At 34.4% G+C, this 15,612-nt stretch overlaps 1 protein-coding gene and 1 pseudogene across 1 annotated transcript; both read right to left on the bottom strand.

Annotated features, from left to right (window-relative positions):
- The window catches only part of LOC125843068 (F-box/FBD/LRR-repeat protein At1g13570-like), a 214,622-nt pseudogene that overhangs the window by 42,024 nt on the left and 156,986 nt on the right, over positions 1-15,612 (bottom strand).
- On the bottom strand, positions 1,271-2,252 carry LOC125842303 (stress-response A/B barrel domain-containing protein UP3). Its single transcript, XM_049521583.1, has one exon. It carries the CDS (start codon positions 2,172-2,174, stop codon positions 1,380-1,382), a length of 795 nt encoding a protein of 264 aa, XP_049377540.1. The 5' UTR covers positions 2,175-2,252; the 3' UTR covers positions 1,271-1,379.

The raw sequence follows: 15,612 nt of genomic DNA, 5'->3' as shown, positions 1-15,612 counted from the left end.
GGGGGGGGGGGGGGGGGGGATAGTGGCGTAAACTGAAAGTGGAATTATGGTAGACAAAGAGCGGAAAGGAACAGCAAGATGGAAATAAGTCTGAGGTGCATTTTTTTGCCACTGTAAACAGTGTGGATAACTTTTTGGATTTTGTTAGTTCTCTATCTCTAGTACAGTAGAGTAGTAGGGCCCCTTTTGACTGTTCTCAAGTTTTTGCCACGCTAGCTCCATATATTTCTGTTTGGAGCAGCTTTCTTGCACAATGTTCTTTGTGACTTTGCATCTTCTTGATGCTTTCTCATATCATTTAATTACTTTACCCAAAAAAAAAAAAGTCTGAGGTGCCTAAATAAAATTAAAACTAGAAGAAGTAAAATGGTCCTTCTCACTTGTGATATGCTATATAGAAAAAATACAGTTTTCAACCGATACTTAAGTTCCTAAATAGTGTTATCAAGTCCTAAGATAGTGAGCAGTTAATTCGAATACAAAATGAGGAGAACTGACACTTCTTACCTAAGTAGTCAAAAGTATTGCCTGAATAAAGTATTGCTGGAGAAATAGCAGGGGCACTTTCTTACTTGCATTCCTGTGCTATTTTCCACATAGAAATCAAATCAAGTAATATATTGTTGGACGAGAATTATAGAGATGTGGTTTCTGGTTTTGGCTTCCAAGATTCGTTCTTCTTGAAAAGAATCACTTAACAACAGAAGTTGGAGGCACATACTGTTACTTGGACAGCAAATACTTTTGATCTAGTCAACTTAATGATGAAAGTGATGTTTTTGCATTCGGTGTGGTTCTTCTGGGACTTCTTACAACTCAGTTGTATGCATCTAGTAGTCAAAAGAACAACAATACGTTTCAAATCAATGTATAATGAAGTCGTCTACTAGAAATGGTAGATCCTGAGATTGCAAGAGGCGTTTAAGGTCAGGAGATGATCCACATTGTTTTGAATGTCATTTTTACAGGTTAAACTTTCTATCTTTCACCTATTATTTTATCACTTCCTTCCGAGGGTTATAGCCTGCATAATCAAACAACTTTTGTGAGAACAACCATACAAATCTGGTTCATTTTGTCCTGGAAAACGACTACCTGCTAAAACATCACTATTGCAGTGTATACAGCAGTCACCTTCATGTATGGCAACCGAAGCTAAATAGTAACGAGAAAGTTCATACTAGATTGGATGACAAGCATGAGAAAGTGCTATATTGAAAAGGAAACATTTGGAAAAGTTCAAAATACAAAAACAGTACATCCCAATTACGACGGATAACTGAATTTATTTAGCGTGTTTAAACGCAAATCATCAGTACATAGGGCAATTAACTCTAGAAAGAGGCAAGAATAACCTCAACTGCTGATCATAAGCCTTCTCAAAGGCTAGCTGATTGAGTAGGAAGAACAGCATAATCCACCACAACAACACCATCCAAAAAATCCTTAACCTTCTCTTTCTGCTCATTTGCCAGCTCTGTTTGTGACTCCAAAGCTTCCAATTCATCCACTCCCTTGAAAACCGCAATTGAAGCAAGCGAAAAACCTTTCGCCCTACCCGGAGAAAAATTCTCCCCAACAGTCAACTGTTCAATCCCGGGGAATTTCTCTTTGATTCCCCCAACCGCACTCAAAACTTGTGATTTTTCATTTTCCCCCAAATTCTCCTTCAATTTAAGAAACGTCAGCCTCATGGCCGAACCAGGCGGCACACCAGTCGGACCGGAGAATTCAATCGGGACCCAATCAACGGCCATGATGTCATCAACCATCGGCAAGACGTATTGCTTAACAACACTTACATGGTCAGGGTGTGCAGAGTAATCAGCCAAGTCGGACTTAGTCTTGTACCGAGAATGAAGTAAGTGAGTGAACGAAAAAGAGGAAGATCTGTCACGTATAAGGGGACCAGAACTGAGATGAACGACTTGATTGAGAGAAGTCAAGCTGTTGAGGTTGTTAACCATGGCGGCAAGCTTTGAAGGGTCAGCATCAGGTTTGGCTTTGAAGAGCACCACATGTTCGACGATTTGCTCAGCAGACATTTTGATTGAACGATATGAACAGTAGGGGTTGAGATGGCGAAGAGTGACGGCGGTAGGAGGGAATGCGCGAGGGGATAAGAAGTGAGAGCAAGCTAGTGCTGTTCCTGACGTTTTGACACCCAGCATCATTATTTTTCTACTGTGTTGTAGATTTTGACCAACAAGTTTGGATCCTTCGATTGCTGCTTGCTCTACTTGGGTCGTCAGTCTCAATGATGATCAATTGTCATTTATATTTGTTGTCTTTACTACTTATTCCACGTTAGATATAATTTTTTTTTTTTAAAAGGCTAATTAATATGAATAAAGGGTAAAATAGTAAAGTTTAATTTATTAATAATTTCTTAGTTATTGTGCAAAATAGAAAGTGCTCATCAAATATGAAATAAAAATAATATTTTTTATTTGAAGTAGGAGTCCTTTGGTATCTAGTAAGATTTAAGAAGATATTAGTAATATACTCCCTCAATTCAAGAAAATGTCATAAATTGTCACCCCCCACCTTAGCTATGAGTTGGTTTAAACGGTTCTATAGGACGTCTCCAATTCATAACATCAAATTTTATATTAGAATGGTCTCAACTCTATTTTAGTGTAGACCAACTCCAATCTACTACATTAAATTTTACACAAAAAAAGAAGAAGAAGATTTCTTTTAAAAAAAAAAAGTTAAATTCCTACTAAAACTTGATTATTTTTATATAGTATTATTATTGAATATTAATTTTTCTTATCTTAAAGTTGACGTATATTTCATCGAGGATTTCACTGTTATTTGTCTTATCCGTCATTATATATAATGTATGTATGTATAATATTAGCTAGCAATTGTATATTATTTAAAAAATAAATAATTTATATTGAATGGCTATAAGAAAAGAATATGAATTATTATAGAGTTAATATGTGAAAATAGAAGAAAACATTTGTTTTATGAAATAAGAAAATATAAAGTAAAAGTTATGTATAATAAAAATAATAATATAATATTCAAAAAGTGATTTGGTGTAGGGTTGAAGCTCTAAAATGTCAAATTTTATACCAAAATAATATTTGGTGTAAAATTTGGTGTTGGATTGGAGATGGTCTTAACTATATGCATACTAGATTTAGTGCTTTAACTATACAAAAAAATATTCAAGTTATTAGCAACAATTATATATTTCATTTTATTCTCCATTGAATAAAATTAAGAGTTATCTCTTCTTCCTCATTAATTTTATTTTGAAATCGTTGAGGTTATTGTTCTTTTCATAAGAGTAATTTGAAAAAAATATAATAGGAATAGAGAAACAACTAAAAAAATGGCTTAAAGATTTAATTTCACAAAGAGTTTTGTGAATATAAACCTAAGTTATTTGTATAAGAATAGACAAAAATCAAACCTGATAAGTTTTTGAATACTTAAAGGACTAAAATCGGTAAGCATATAGTTAAGAGATTAAGACCAGTAAATGTATAGTTAAGGGACCAAACCTGATAAGATTTTGAATAGTTAAATGACTAAATCTGGTAAGTGTATAATTAAGGGACCATTTTAAGTCCAACTCCTATAGTTAAGAGACTATTTATGACATTTTCTCCCTTCTATTCTATATTAAGTGATTCTTTTAAGCAACCACACCTATAAAGAAAATAAGTTTAGGACATAAACTGAACATGACCTTCCACTTTTAACACACCTATAACACTATTAATATTATTATACTACTTTACGAACATGTACATTGCACGTGTATCCCATGCTAAATAATGTAAATACTTTCCAAGTTTAAGAATTTGAACTAAATTTTTAGCCCAAATAAAAATACATTTTTTTTTTAATAGAAAGTTAAATTAAAGAAATCCAATAGAGAATGGGGGAAATTCTCCTAAACTCTTACCCAGAAATCTGACGATTTTTATACTCAATTTAGGGTCCTAACTCGTTTAGAATGGGGGAAATTCTCCTAAACTCTTCTCGATTCTAAAAACAACACGAATACATGAGGAATTCAACACAATCCCTTTGGGAAACACAACTTTTACCAAAGATCAACAACATGAAATAATTCACAACCTCCATTGTTCAAAGAATTGAACAAAAATCAATAACTCTTTGAATACAACAATTTCATGGATAAATTCGGATGCATGGCGTGAGGAAGAGCAAGTCCAACACTATGAGAAGCCTTGCATACCAGGAAAAACAATGCTCTTGGCGAAATCCACAAATCTTGAAGAGCACTTGAAACCATGCCCTTTTCTCCTCTTAAAACCTCACTCTAATTTTCTAAGTGTTTAGGAACGTGAAAAAGTGGTCTTAATTTGATTAGACCCTTATTTGGGGAGAACAAAACGTGGTTAAGCCTAGTTAAAAAAGGAAAGACCAAACTACCCTTCTAAAAACGAATGGGATGCCTTTTAGTAGAGAGGCTTCACTCAAACGGCCATAACTCTTTACCCAAGCTTGAAATTTAACAAACTTGGCGGCGTTGGAAAAATGACTCAAAGATCTTCAATTTGATAGGTCACGGGACACCTAAATCTTTATGTGCTAAAATATATGGTTGTTTGAAGTTGACCCAAAACTAAAAACGGATGGTGACTTGCACAAATTTCTCTTTAGTTCTTTTTGAAATCTGAGGTGTTACACCACTCCATTGAAGAAAATCCCAGTTATGAATGGGTTTTGATCTCACATTAAAAAGTGGTGGTTCTAAGTCCTCAAACAATCAGATTTTGCACCAAAACAGTTTTGTGTAGGTTGAGTTTGATAGAAGCAACATTGTAGTTGAATGTACTTAATTCAACGTGTCGTGAGATGAGAATATTGGACAACAAGAGAGGATACATGGTACAAATGAATTATCTGCTGAATTTGGGAGTACTTTAGGCAAATCTCATCATGTTACTGGTGTACTTTAGCACACAAAGTTCTGCCAGTTTGACAAAGGTGTTAATAATTTGAGTCATGTTACTCAAGACTTAAATAATAATAGTGAGCATGTTAATAAACAATCTGTTTTGACACATGAAAAGGAGTTCATTGTTACAATGGAGATAACTGGTAAAGATATCACTCCAAATACACCAACATGGTTGTTTCAAATTAAGAGGAGGCTAAAAACGATCTAAATGTTTCTAAAGAAAAACAAGGGGATGCTTCTAAATGGGAAGACTTAGTTGAGGAAGAGGAAAATCTTACTTCACCTCCTCTGAGTAAGTTAAGCCTTCACACACCCAAATTTGTGCCTACAAGAAAGACAAATCCATCTCATGATCCAGAAGTTATAATTTAAGGACTTAGTCCAACTATAGCTTATGATATTGACTTGGAAAATCATGGGGATGCTATGTTGGACATATGCTTTGCTAAGGTAGCCAAGGAAGGAGATCTCTCACCTAGGCAACAAATAAGTTGAAACAACAAAATAAAAAAGAAGAGAAATGGAAGGCAACATAGTTGGGATGGTAATGTGACCGAGGAATTTGTTCCAAAGTACCTATCAATGCAACTGGCAAAGCAAAATCATATGACAATGTCAACAAGTTTAACAAGATCTAATAAATCCAAGAAAAAATGATGAACTATAAAGTGTTGTTGGACAAATTGAAGAAGACAAAAAGAAAATACTTCAGGTTACTTTAGACGGACAAACTATCTTTTTTAGTTCATACATATATAAATTGAAGTATGAGATGATAACTTAGCCTTATTATTGACTATTATATTAGGCATAATACATAAATTTGACCCTAAACTTGGCTTCGAATTTTAAGTATGACCACTAACTTTCAAAGTGCACAAGTAGGCACTTCAATTATCCAATTCTTAAACAAAAAAACACGCGAATCCAACCTGGCATAACGCGTGATTGAGACGCAATTCAGGTGCGTCAGGGGTATTTTTCGAGGCCCACAACAGTAAAAAAAAAAAAAGCGGAAATGACAATTTTACCCTTAATGAATCCCTTTTAAATATATCTTTATTTTTTTCAAATTAATATCCCATTTTTCTTCTTCTTCTTCCTAATTCTAGCAAGATTTTTTTCTCTTTTTGTGCACAATTTCTGGTCGTTTTTTATGTAATGACTTCTAATTTTTTTTGTCATTGTGTAAAAAGAGCTATAATGAAGATTTCTTGGTCTGCAAATAATTCAGGTATAAAAAAAAGTGAATTTACATTCATGGTGACAACTTCTATCAAAAATAAACTTTCAAAAAGCAAAAATTAACATAACCAAACTAAATTGAGGAAGAACAACACATAAACATCCAAAAGATAAGAACTTTGACCACAAATCTTCACAATTTTACTTTGATTTGCAAAGAAATTAGGGCTAGGGCTCCGCTGATGTTGAGTGAAAATCGAGCAAATTGGGAAAAGAAAATACGACCCTACCCTTTTGTATTTTAATTTCTTCTTTTTTTTTTTTAATTATAAAATACATGTAATTTTTTAATTACGTGGCAGCCACTGAGTGGCTCAATAAGCCACATAGGAGCGTTTGTATATCACACAATTTGGCTGTTGGATTCGCGTGTTTTTTTGTTTAAGAATTGGATAGTTAAAGTGCCTACTTGTGCACTATGAAAGTTAGAGATCATACTTAAAATTTGAAGCCAAGTTTAGGGTCCAATTTATGTACTATGCCTTTATATTATTTCATTAATTAAGTATCTTCACTTGCAATATTATTATGGAGAGTAATATAAACTTTATGATGATAATAGAATACCTAGTTTTCTATAACTCTTATTTTCTTTATGCTTGATAAGTAGTAGAGGTTTATTATCTCATTAGAATTAGTAAGGAAAAACCTAGTCCCCTTGCTTGTATTCTTTTCTCTGAGGTTTCTGTTTTTATTTATTAAAAAAAAAACTAGCCCTAGCACCCCTCCTAGAGGATTCAAATTTAAAGAAAACACAAATTGTTTTTCTCCAAAAGTATATTTTTTTTGTTGTAAAAGTTGTTTTGACAAAAAAAAGGCAGCTTGGCCTAACAAGCTCTAGATCTGAATAATAATCATTCTCACTTTAAGTTTGTTTTTTCTTGATAGAAAAAACAAGAAAATACAGAGAAGCCTTATCTTCCTTGTCAAAACGGTTGTGAAAGGACATTTTCTGCTAATATAAATGCCCCACTCAGTCCTAGCCACTACTAGAGGAAGTCAGATTTATTCTCAACAATGTTTATGCACTAGAATACTACAAGAACGTATCTAGCGTAATCCCACAAATGAGATATGAAAAAGATAGGATGTTTGTAGATCTTATCCCTACCTTTGAGGTAGAAATACTATTTTCGATAGACCCATGGCTCAGACTAAAGGCTTATGCACTATAATGGTTATGGAAAGATATTTAATTCACAAAATTTAACTCGCTTAACAACAACAACAACAACAAAAACACCCCCACCACCAACGACAACATACCCAAGGGGGTCTTGATAGGGTGATGTGTACACAAACGTTACCGTTACTTTGTGCAGGTAGAGGATGGTGTTTCCAAACACATCCCTGCCTTAAGTAAGGCATATAAAATAAAATAAAGTCGTTTAATAGTGATCAAAAAATATTTCTCTACATAAAACTCTTTTTATGATGAACATAAATTATGATTTGAACCCGAAAAGATAGAACAAGTTCAGTAGAGTAAAATTGAAGTACCTGATTCATTGAGGTACCGAAAAATAATGTAATTCAGGAAGTCAGAGGTTAAAGAGGCCATTGATGTGAATCACCGGTGGCGTAAACAAACATAGGACTACTGCCTCTGATATATATCATATTATTATATTATATTATATTATATTTATTTATTTATTTTATACTAATACTAAAAGTGGGAAGCTCCTATGTTCAAAGTTGAATTATGATTTTGCCCTTAGTAAATAAAAATATACTAAAATATCTAATTAAATATTAAACATCAGACAATAATATTTTAACCACAACTATTGAACTTCCAAAAACGTAACATAAAACTTTCTACCTTCCGCAACAAATGTTATAATAATAATAATCATGAAGATAATTTTTGAGTATTCTTTTTCCTAGCATGATTGAGCTGCAGTAACGTTTTCTCCTTAATTAAAGAATTAAGAACAACAACAGTTACTTCTTTAAGTGCAAAGAACTTAAATGTTAGAGCATCTGAAGAGATGGAAGGATCAATAATTATTTGGAGAGCAACTAGATGATGCAGAATAAAACTTGCTGGAGCAGTTGTAGCTTTCAACTCTTGTTCCATCCTTTCTTTATTAGTCTTGAGAGCAAGTTTCTCTTCACAAAGTTCATTCTTCTCTGCCTGTTTACAAAATTTGATTAATACTTATTTCATTATTTTACCTTTGTTTCTTATTTGTGTATATAAATTTGAGGAAAAAATTAAAAATATAATTCATTTTACCTACCGTTAGCAAACTTAATTTATCAAATTTAGGCATTGCGCGCAAATAGTTTATATAATCATACAAGGATAGTTCATAGTTGTTTTGAGCAAATGTCATGCGTGTAAAAATAGTGATGAACCAGTATATGACCAAGCATTTCTCCCTAGAATTCAACTTTCTCCCAAAAAATAATTATTTGTTTTAAATTCATTAGGTCATAGTTTCGTGTTGTTTTTGTTTTGAAACCAACAAATAAAGCACAAACCAAACAACTTTTAATATTTGATAATATATTTCTCTTCTTGATTTTTTTTATAGTTTAAATGCATTTTAATAGTATCCGTACAACTTTTAAATTTATACTCATTTACACGAGGCACATGCGTATCTAGAACCTTGTTATTCATAAAGAGGGAAGCCACAAAGTTAAAAATTGAAACACCATTTTACCCCTATCCTAATTTAAAATGTTATTAAATATCTAATAAATTAAATATTAATTAATAAAAATATTTTCACAACCTTTTCACCTCCTAACTTAATTGCAAGTTAAAAAGTCATAAAGTGGTCATATTCATCTATAAGTTACAAACTGACCAGTTAATAACATTTGATTAATACGTAATAAAAACTTTTGAAGATGAATATGACAATTAATTGGTTAATTTTTGAATAAAATCATTTTATTGCAAGATCAATCTTTTCTTTAACATATTGTTTTCGAACACGCATTTAATTTAAATATTAAATAATTGCTAGATGTTGCCAAACTTGAACCTTTTGTTTTCCATCATTTAGTATCATTCAACACTAATGATGGATTTATGTTGAATTTTGCTCATCAAACATTTTATATAAATTGATATGAATAATATGTCTAACTTTCATCACGGAATGACACAAATTCACCAGGTATGTAACAATTTACCCTTGATTTGTCACTTCCAATTTTGTTTTGTTTGCTCATTTGTTCCTCAAATCATTAAGTAAAATGATGAAGCTTTTTTATATTCTATGTAGATTTTATGAGATCACATTTTGTTGTTTGTTATGCGGAATAGAAAACTACTTTTAGAGTTTATCATAGTGCATTTGTTCCTAATTTCGTTGTTTTTAATTTTCTTCTTTTTTTTCAAGTTAATATTGCATTTTTATTTTATTTTTTGATAATAATGTCCTATAAATATATATTGTACCAAATTTATCATTTACGATATGTTTAGATTGAATTTTTGGGATAAACGTGAAGCACACGTTTTCAGAACTAGTAGAGGGAAAAATGGTAAGTGGGAATTTCGGTAGACACGAATTTTATATATGAGATGTTAGAATTACAAATGTTTTCATTCCAAAAAGGCATGAAGTGCTGACTGTTGAATGACTAATGTACCCTCAAGGATCCATAAAAAAAATATATTATTTTTAACAAAAACATGTTCTTCTAACAAAAAACTATGCTAGCAAGAGTTGAAACATTTAATTTACTTAATCCTATCCAAAAAGTGGAGAGATGGATTCAAAACTTTAAATGAGATGGTTAAATTTGGTAATATATCACAACACATTCAATTTATTGAATTCAAAATTTATTATTTATTTTATTTTATTTTAGTGGATGAATCGAGCAATACTATATAAGTCAGATTAACCCATAAACTAAATGATGCAAAGTTATTTGTATCCATGACCCCTAAATAGGTTGTTTTCGATAGACCCTTGGTTCATAAAATTGCCTATGCACTAGAATGGTTACTGGCAAATGTTTAATCCACAATATTTAACTAGCCTGATAACAACAACATACCTAGTGTCACACCCTGAGCTACCCCAAGACGCAGACACGGGACCTAGGACCACAAGTGACCCTAAGCTAACCCTGCTGGCATGATCATGAGCATACTAAAGATAAACTGAGAAATAAAACTGACGCGGAAGCTAATAGTAAGTAAGACTGAAATGATGGGGAATACCCATATACTAAAACTGAATATATAATCTGAGAGTTTAATACAAAAGAAAGACCAAACTCAATTACTAAGCTGAATCTAACTATGTCTAAAAACAGCCTCTAACTGACTATAAATGCTGGGACATGCCCCAGCTAAGTCTAGCAAAATTGAAACTAAAGGACTAAAATGCTGAAAAGATAACATGACTATTGTCCATAAAGAATGAGGACTCACCGCTGATACTGCTGAACTAGAGATCGGGAACTAATCTAAGCGTGATTTGACTGCTGGGGACCTGAACCTACATCATGAGAAGATGTAGCGCAATATTTACGTCAGTTCTTGAAAGGTACTAAGCATGCATGATAGAGTAAAGCTAAAATAAACATATAACTGAACAAGCAATAAAGCATGAGCATAATCTGAACATGATATAGATACTGAAGACTGAGCTAGCTAAATGCAATGACCAATGTATAACATGCTAAGACTGAATACTAACTGTACTGAAATGGTCAATGTAATAGAGTCTAACTGAACTGTGGGAGCTACTAATAATTGATAATAAAACCACATGACCTAAATGTGGAGTCCAATGTATACGCCCCATCAAGAGGACCTAATACACCTAACCAAAGGTGTAGATGCATGGTGGCGTGATCACTAAAAATGATGCCCACAGAGGGGACTTACAACCTACGTGGCTAGTAGTTCTGGGATTATTTGGGTACGTTGAACCCTAGTCAAACTCGGTATTATGCTACTCCCAATGGATTAAGTGATTAACACATTATGACTGAATTACTGTGATATACTGGATAGCTCAAAACGACATGCAAATTGAGAATGCACATAAATTACTGATAATGACACATTTCAAACTGAGGCATGTATATCTGAAATAACTAAATATCTGGCTTAGCATGTGTAATTCAAGAACTAAAGAACTACATAGCTAGGGTTCTGAGATTCATGCAACAGACTGAATATTAACATACTAATCTGATTTGGATCATTCTAATAGCTAAGAACCCAATAATGCTAACAATCAAGAAACCCTAGGTCTAGTCATAATAAGGGAATCAAGAAACTGACTGAAAACTAGGGACCTAATGGGTGAAAGGAACCCACTAGTGAAATTCCACATACCTAGTGACGAAATCCACGGAGAAATCTTTCGATTTCGGGGCTAGAACTGGAGGAAACTTGCTGTGTTGTTGAACTTAGAGTTGGTCGCCTCTTTCTTTCCTTTCGCTTCTAATTTTCTAATTTTTGATTAAAGATCTGACTTGGGTAAGTTCTAGTTATGTTTCTAGGCTTAAATTGACTAAAACCATGAAATTTAGGGTTAAAACGATGTAGTTTAGGTGTCCAACAAATAAGGAAAAGACCGAAATAACCCTGACTTAAACTGCAGAAGGGCTGACCACGGCTACCTTCACGGACCGTGAAGTTAGTTGTGGTCTAGACTTGGTGACTACTTGCTGAGGGTCTGAGTCCACAAGCCCTACCATGGCCCGTGTGAAGGACCACAGACTGTGAAAGTGTCCATGGTCTCCACTTAGGCTGTGGTCTGGAGGGACTGGCTAGGGGGCTTACTCGTAAGGCTCCACGGACGCCCCCACAGGCCGTGTGAAGGACCACTGACCGTGAAGGGGCTCGTGGTCCTCACTTTGGCATGGGGTCTAAGGGGCTGGCTAGGGAGGTTCACTGCCTCGACTCTACAGGCGCCACCATGGCCCGTCATCAAGACCACAGACCGTGAATGTGCTCGTGGTCTGATGTCTGGGCCTAGTGACTTCCAAGTCAAGACCATGGGCAGGTCTACGGTTCATGGACCCTATCACGGTCCGTGAACCCTGTCGTGGTTCACTTCTTCAGGTATTTTTCTGTAATTTTTTTCTGGGTCTAGTTTTCGAGGTGTTACAATATCTCCCCCTTGGAATCATTCGTCCTCGAATGAAGACTAAACTAGTTGAAATGGTCGGAATGAGCTGCAACCCTACCACTAAACATGAAGGCTGATTTCTAACTGAATTGAGTTTCAAAAACATTCAAATACGCTGAAAATGCAAGTACAGACCGAAGGAACATGATACTAAGACTGATTTCACGCATGAATGACTGAAAAGCTAAAGAGGAACTATTACCTTAAGCTGGAGTGGAATTTGAAGGAAAGAGGTGAGGATACTTGGCTTTCATTGCTGCTTCTGCTTCCCAAGTAGCTCCCTCTACGGACAGACTCCTCCACCAAACCTTGACTGAAGCAACTTCCTTGTTTCTCAACCTTGTAACCTGACGATCAAGAATCTCAACTGGTACATCCTCATAAGAAAGGCTATCTTTTATAGCCACAAACTCTAATGGCACTACGAATGTTGGATCACCCACACACTTCTTCAATAGTGAAATGTGAAAGACTAGATGCACTGCTACTAAATCTGTTGGCAACTCTAGCTCATAAGGGTCATGACCCGAGAGCATACCCTAGTCGTAACACGGCATACTCGACCCCGAAGGGGTCTAATACAAGCCTTATAGCATTCTTGAATATAAGAACATAGGGAAATAAAAAAGAATTAAAAACTTTTTTTACAATCAAAGACATTTTCATTAAAAAGCAAGTGGAAAACTTTCTAGACTTTGTACACTATGTCCCAAACCATATAATCTTTTGAATAGAACGTTGGGACTTTGCCCATACAAAAGCTTTAACATAAACTAAAAGACATAAAAGGAACATAATGGGTTTTGTCCTCAAAACTATGAGGACTCACCAAGTTTTCATCTTCAAGCACCTTAGAAACCTATCCTTCAAGCATAGAACACCAACATCTCCAAACCCTACACTTTAGTAAGAAAAAGGGAAGAATGGGGTTAGCACATAAGATGTACTAAGTATGGAAGCCATGCTTAAAACGGACATTTAATTGAAAGTCATGATTTTATGCCATTTTGGTAAAACTTCATGCACATAGATAAGAGAGGCATAATATAAGTCACAACCAACACACAAGGCACATTTTCTAATTTGAACAAGATCAACATATAAACCTTTACCTTTACCTTAAGCCTTCACCTCAAGTAACCCTCAAGCTATACCATGTGCAATGTGTGGATAGCATCCCATACCACCACCCACACTAAGGCACCACTTTAAGGTCACACTAAGTTAACTTACCATTCATCCTTTCCACCTTTACACAATAAAGCATATAATAGACATAAACATTACATGAATCACATCATCACATTAAGACCAACACCTAAGACAACTCTAAGTCATATTTGTGCAATGTGCAAGTAGCATCGCATACTACTACTCACACTAAGTACTCCTTTGAAGTCACCATAGGCAAGGCACATTCATATACAATAGTCATGACAAGGAAGTAACACATAATACAATCCAAGTATAGCATGCATCACTACATTTAAGCATATAAGCATTTAAGAGTCAACATTATTCATTAGCTTCATTAGATTAAGAGCACCTTCATTCATTAGAAATTAGATCAACATTCTCATAAATGTCATTATAAGAGACCATTCATTCATTAACATCATAAAGTAACACACCATGACCTCCCTCAAATTCCTACTTGTGCAATGTATAGATGGCGTCCCATACCACCACCTACACTAAGTAGTACATCCTTAAGAAGCCATAGTTCAGTAACATTCTTTGTGGAAGTAAGCCTTAACCAACATAGACCATGTGAGATTGACATGGAACCCCGGTGTCACCCTCACTGGATAAAGGGATTCCTATTTGCCTAAGGTAGGACCATTGTTCTTAGCTTACATGGATCCACTAGTTAGACCTATGTGGGCACATAGTTTATGGGATAGGAAGATTGCTACTACATGCCCCGCCTCAACTCAAATGAGCATCCATCTCAAGAGATTGCTACTAAGTACCCCGCCTCAACTCATAGATGAACACCCATCTCAATCCATATCCACTCGGTGCTTAGCTTTATTCTCCACAGAGTACATTACATTCATCACATTAGTTCATTTTGGGATAAGGGATTGATACTAGATACCCCGTCTCAACTCCCGAATGAGCATCCATCCCAAACCCAACATTCACTAAAACGGGATATTGGGATTGTTACTAGATACTCCGCCTCAACTCCCGGATGAGCATCCATCCCATCCCAACATTCATTCATTCATTGGAAAGCTCATATATTCAAAGATGATAATAGCCTTTCACCTAAGAACCCCCTTATTGTGAGGAAGTACTTTCATAACAAGTCATTAACATTCGTTAGAGAACACTATGAGAATAGCCTTTCAAATAGTACTTCATTATTAAAATTATCATTAAACTTCATTCATTCATTCATGTGTGTGTATGTGAGAATAGCCTTTCACATAATCACCATCATCCACAAGTGTTAATAGAGAGATAACATTCAATCCTAACACAATTAACTTCTAAACATGATCATAATTCATTTGTTTAGATCACACACATGCTTCACATTACATTCATATATACAACATCATGATAATACTTCAATTCCTCACACTATGCCTTCGAGTCCATGATCACAATGTACATAGTAAGTAAACACCTCCACCTTTCAAGTGGATCAATAATTCAAGCACAATTCTACTTTAACATGAAATTAGGTCAAACTTGCTCTTTCAAGGCTATGATCACAAATACTCAATTCACCTACAATTCACCATAATTAGGCATAGATGATGAAACAATTCATTAATCTAAATCAATTTAGGCACAATTCGTCAACATTCATTCATGATCAACAAACCCACTTCTTAAGACACAATTAAGAAATTGAGAGGAATCATGGGTTCATAGATTAAAATCATCAATTAAACATCAATATAATCATAATTTGACATTAGAAACCATTTGAAAACGTTTGAGGAAAGAACCCATGAGTTTGAGTAAAACCCTAGATTTTCGTACTTTACAATCACCTTTGAATTGGCTCCTTGAATAGAAAATTAGACAAGGATCAAGACTACCATACCTTACTATTGATTCCCCACGAAAATTGAAGAAGAAACACCTTGAAATCCCCAACCCTAGGTTGAACTTGACCTTGATCTCCAATGGAGTTTCTAGAGAGGACTTTTTGGGAGGGAAGGGTTTTGATTTGGGGTTTTGAAATAATAGAATGTAAAATAAAGTTTAACACTTTTAATACTCTTAAAATATGTAAATAAACCCAAATTAACCGTCCAAACACTTAACTAG

The sequence above is a fragment of the Solanum stenotomum genome, chromosome 10, assembly GCF_019186545.1.
Source record: "Solanum stenotomum isolate F172 chromosome 10, ASM1918654v1, whole genome shotgun sequence".
Classification (NCBI taxonomy): Eukaryota; Viridiplantae; Streptophyta; class Magnoliopsida; order Solanales; family Solanaceae; genus Solanum; species Solanum stenotomum.
Note: the sequence above shows the minus strand (reverse complement) of the source record. Positions and strands in the feature narration are given on the sequence as shown.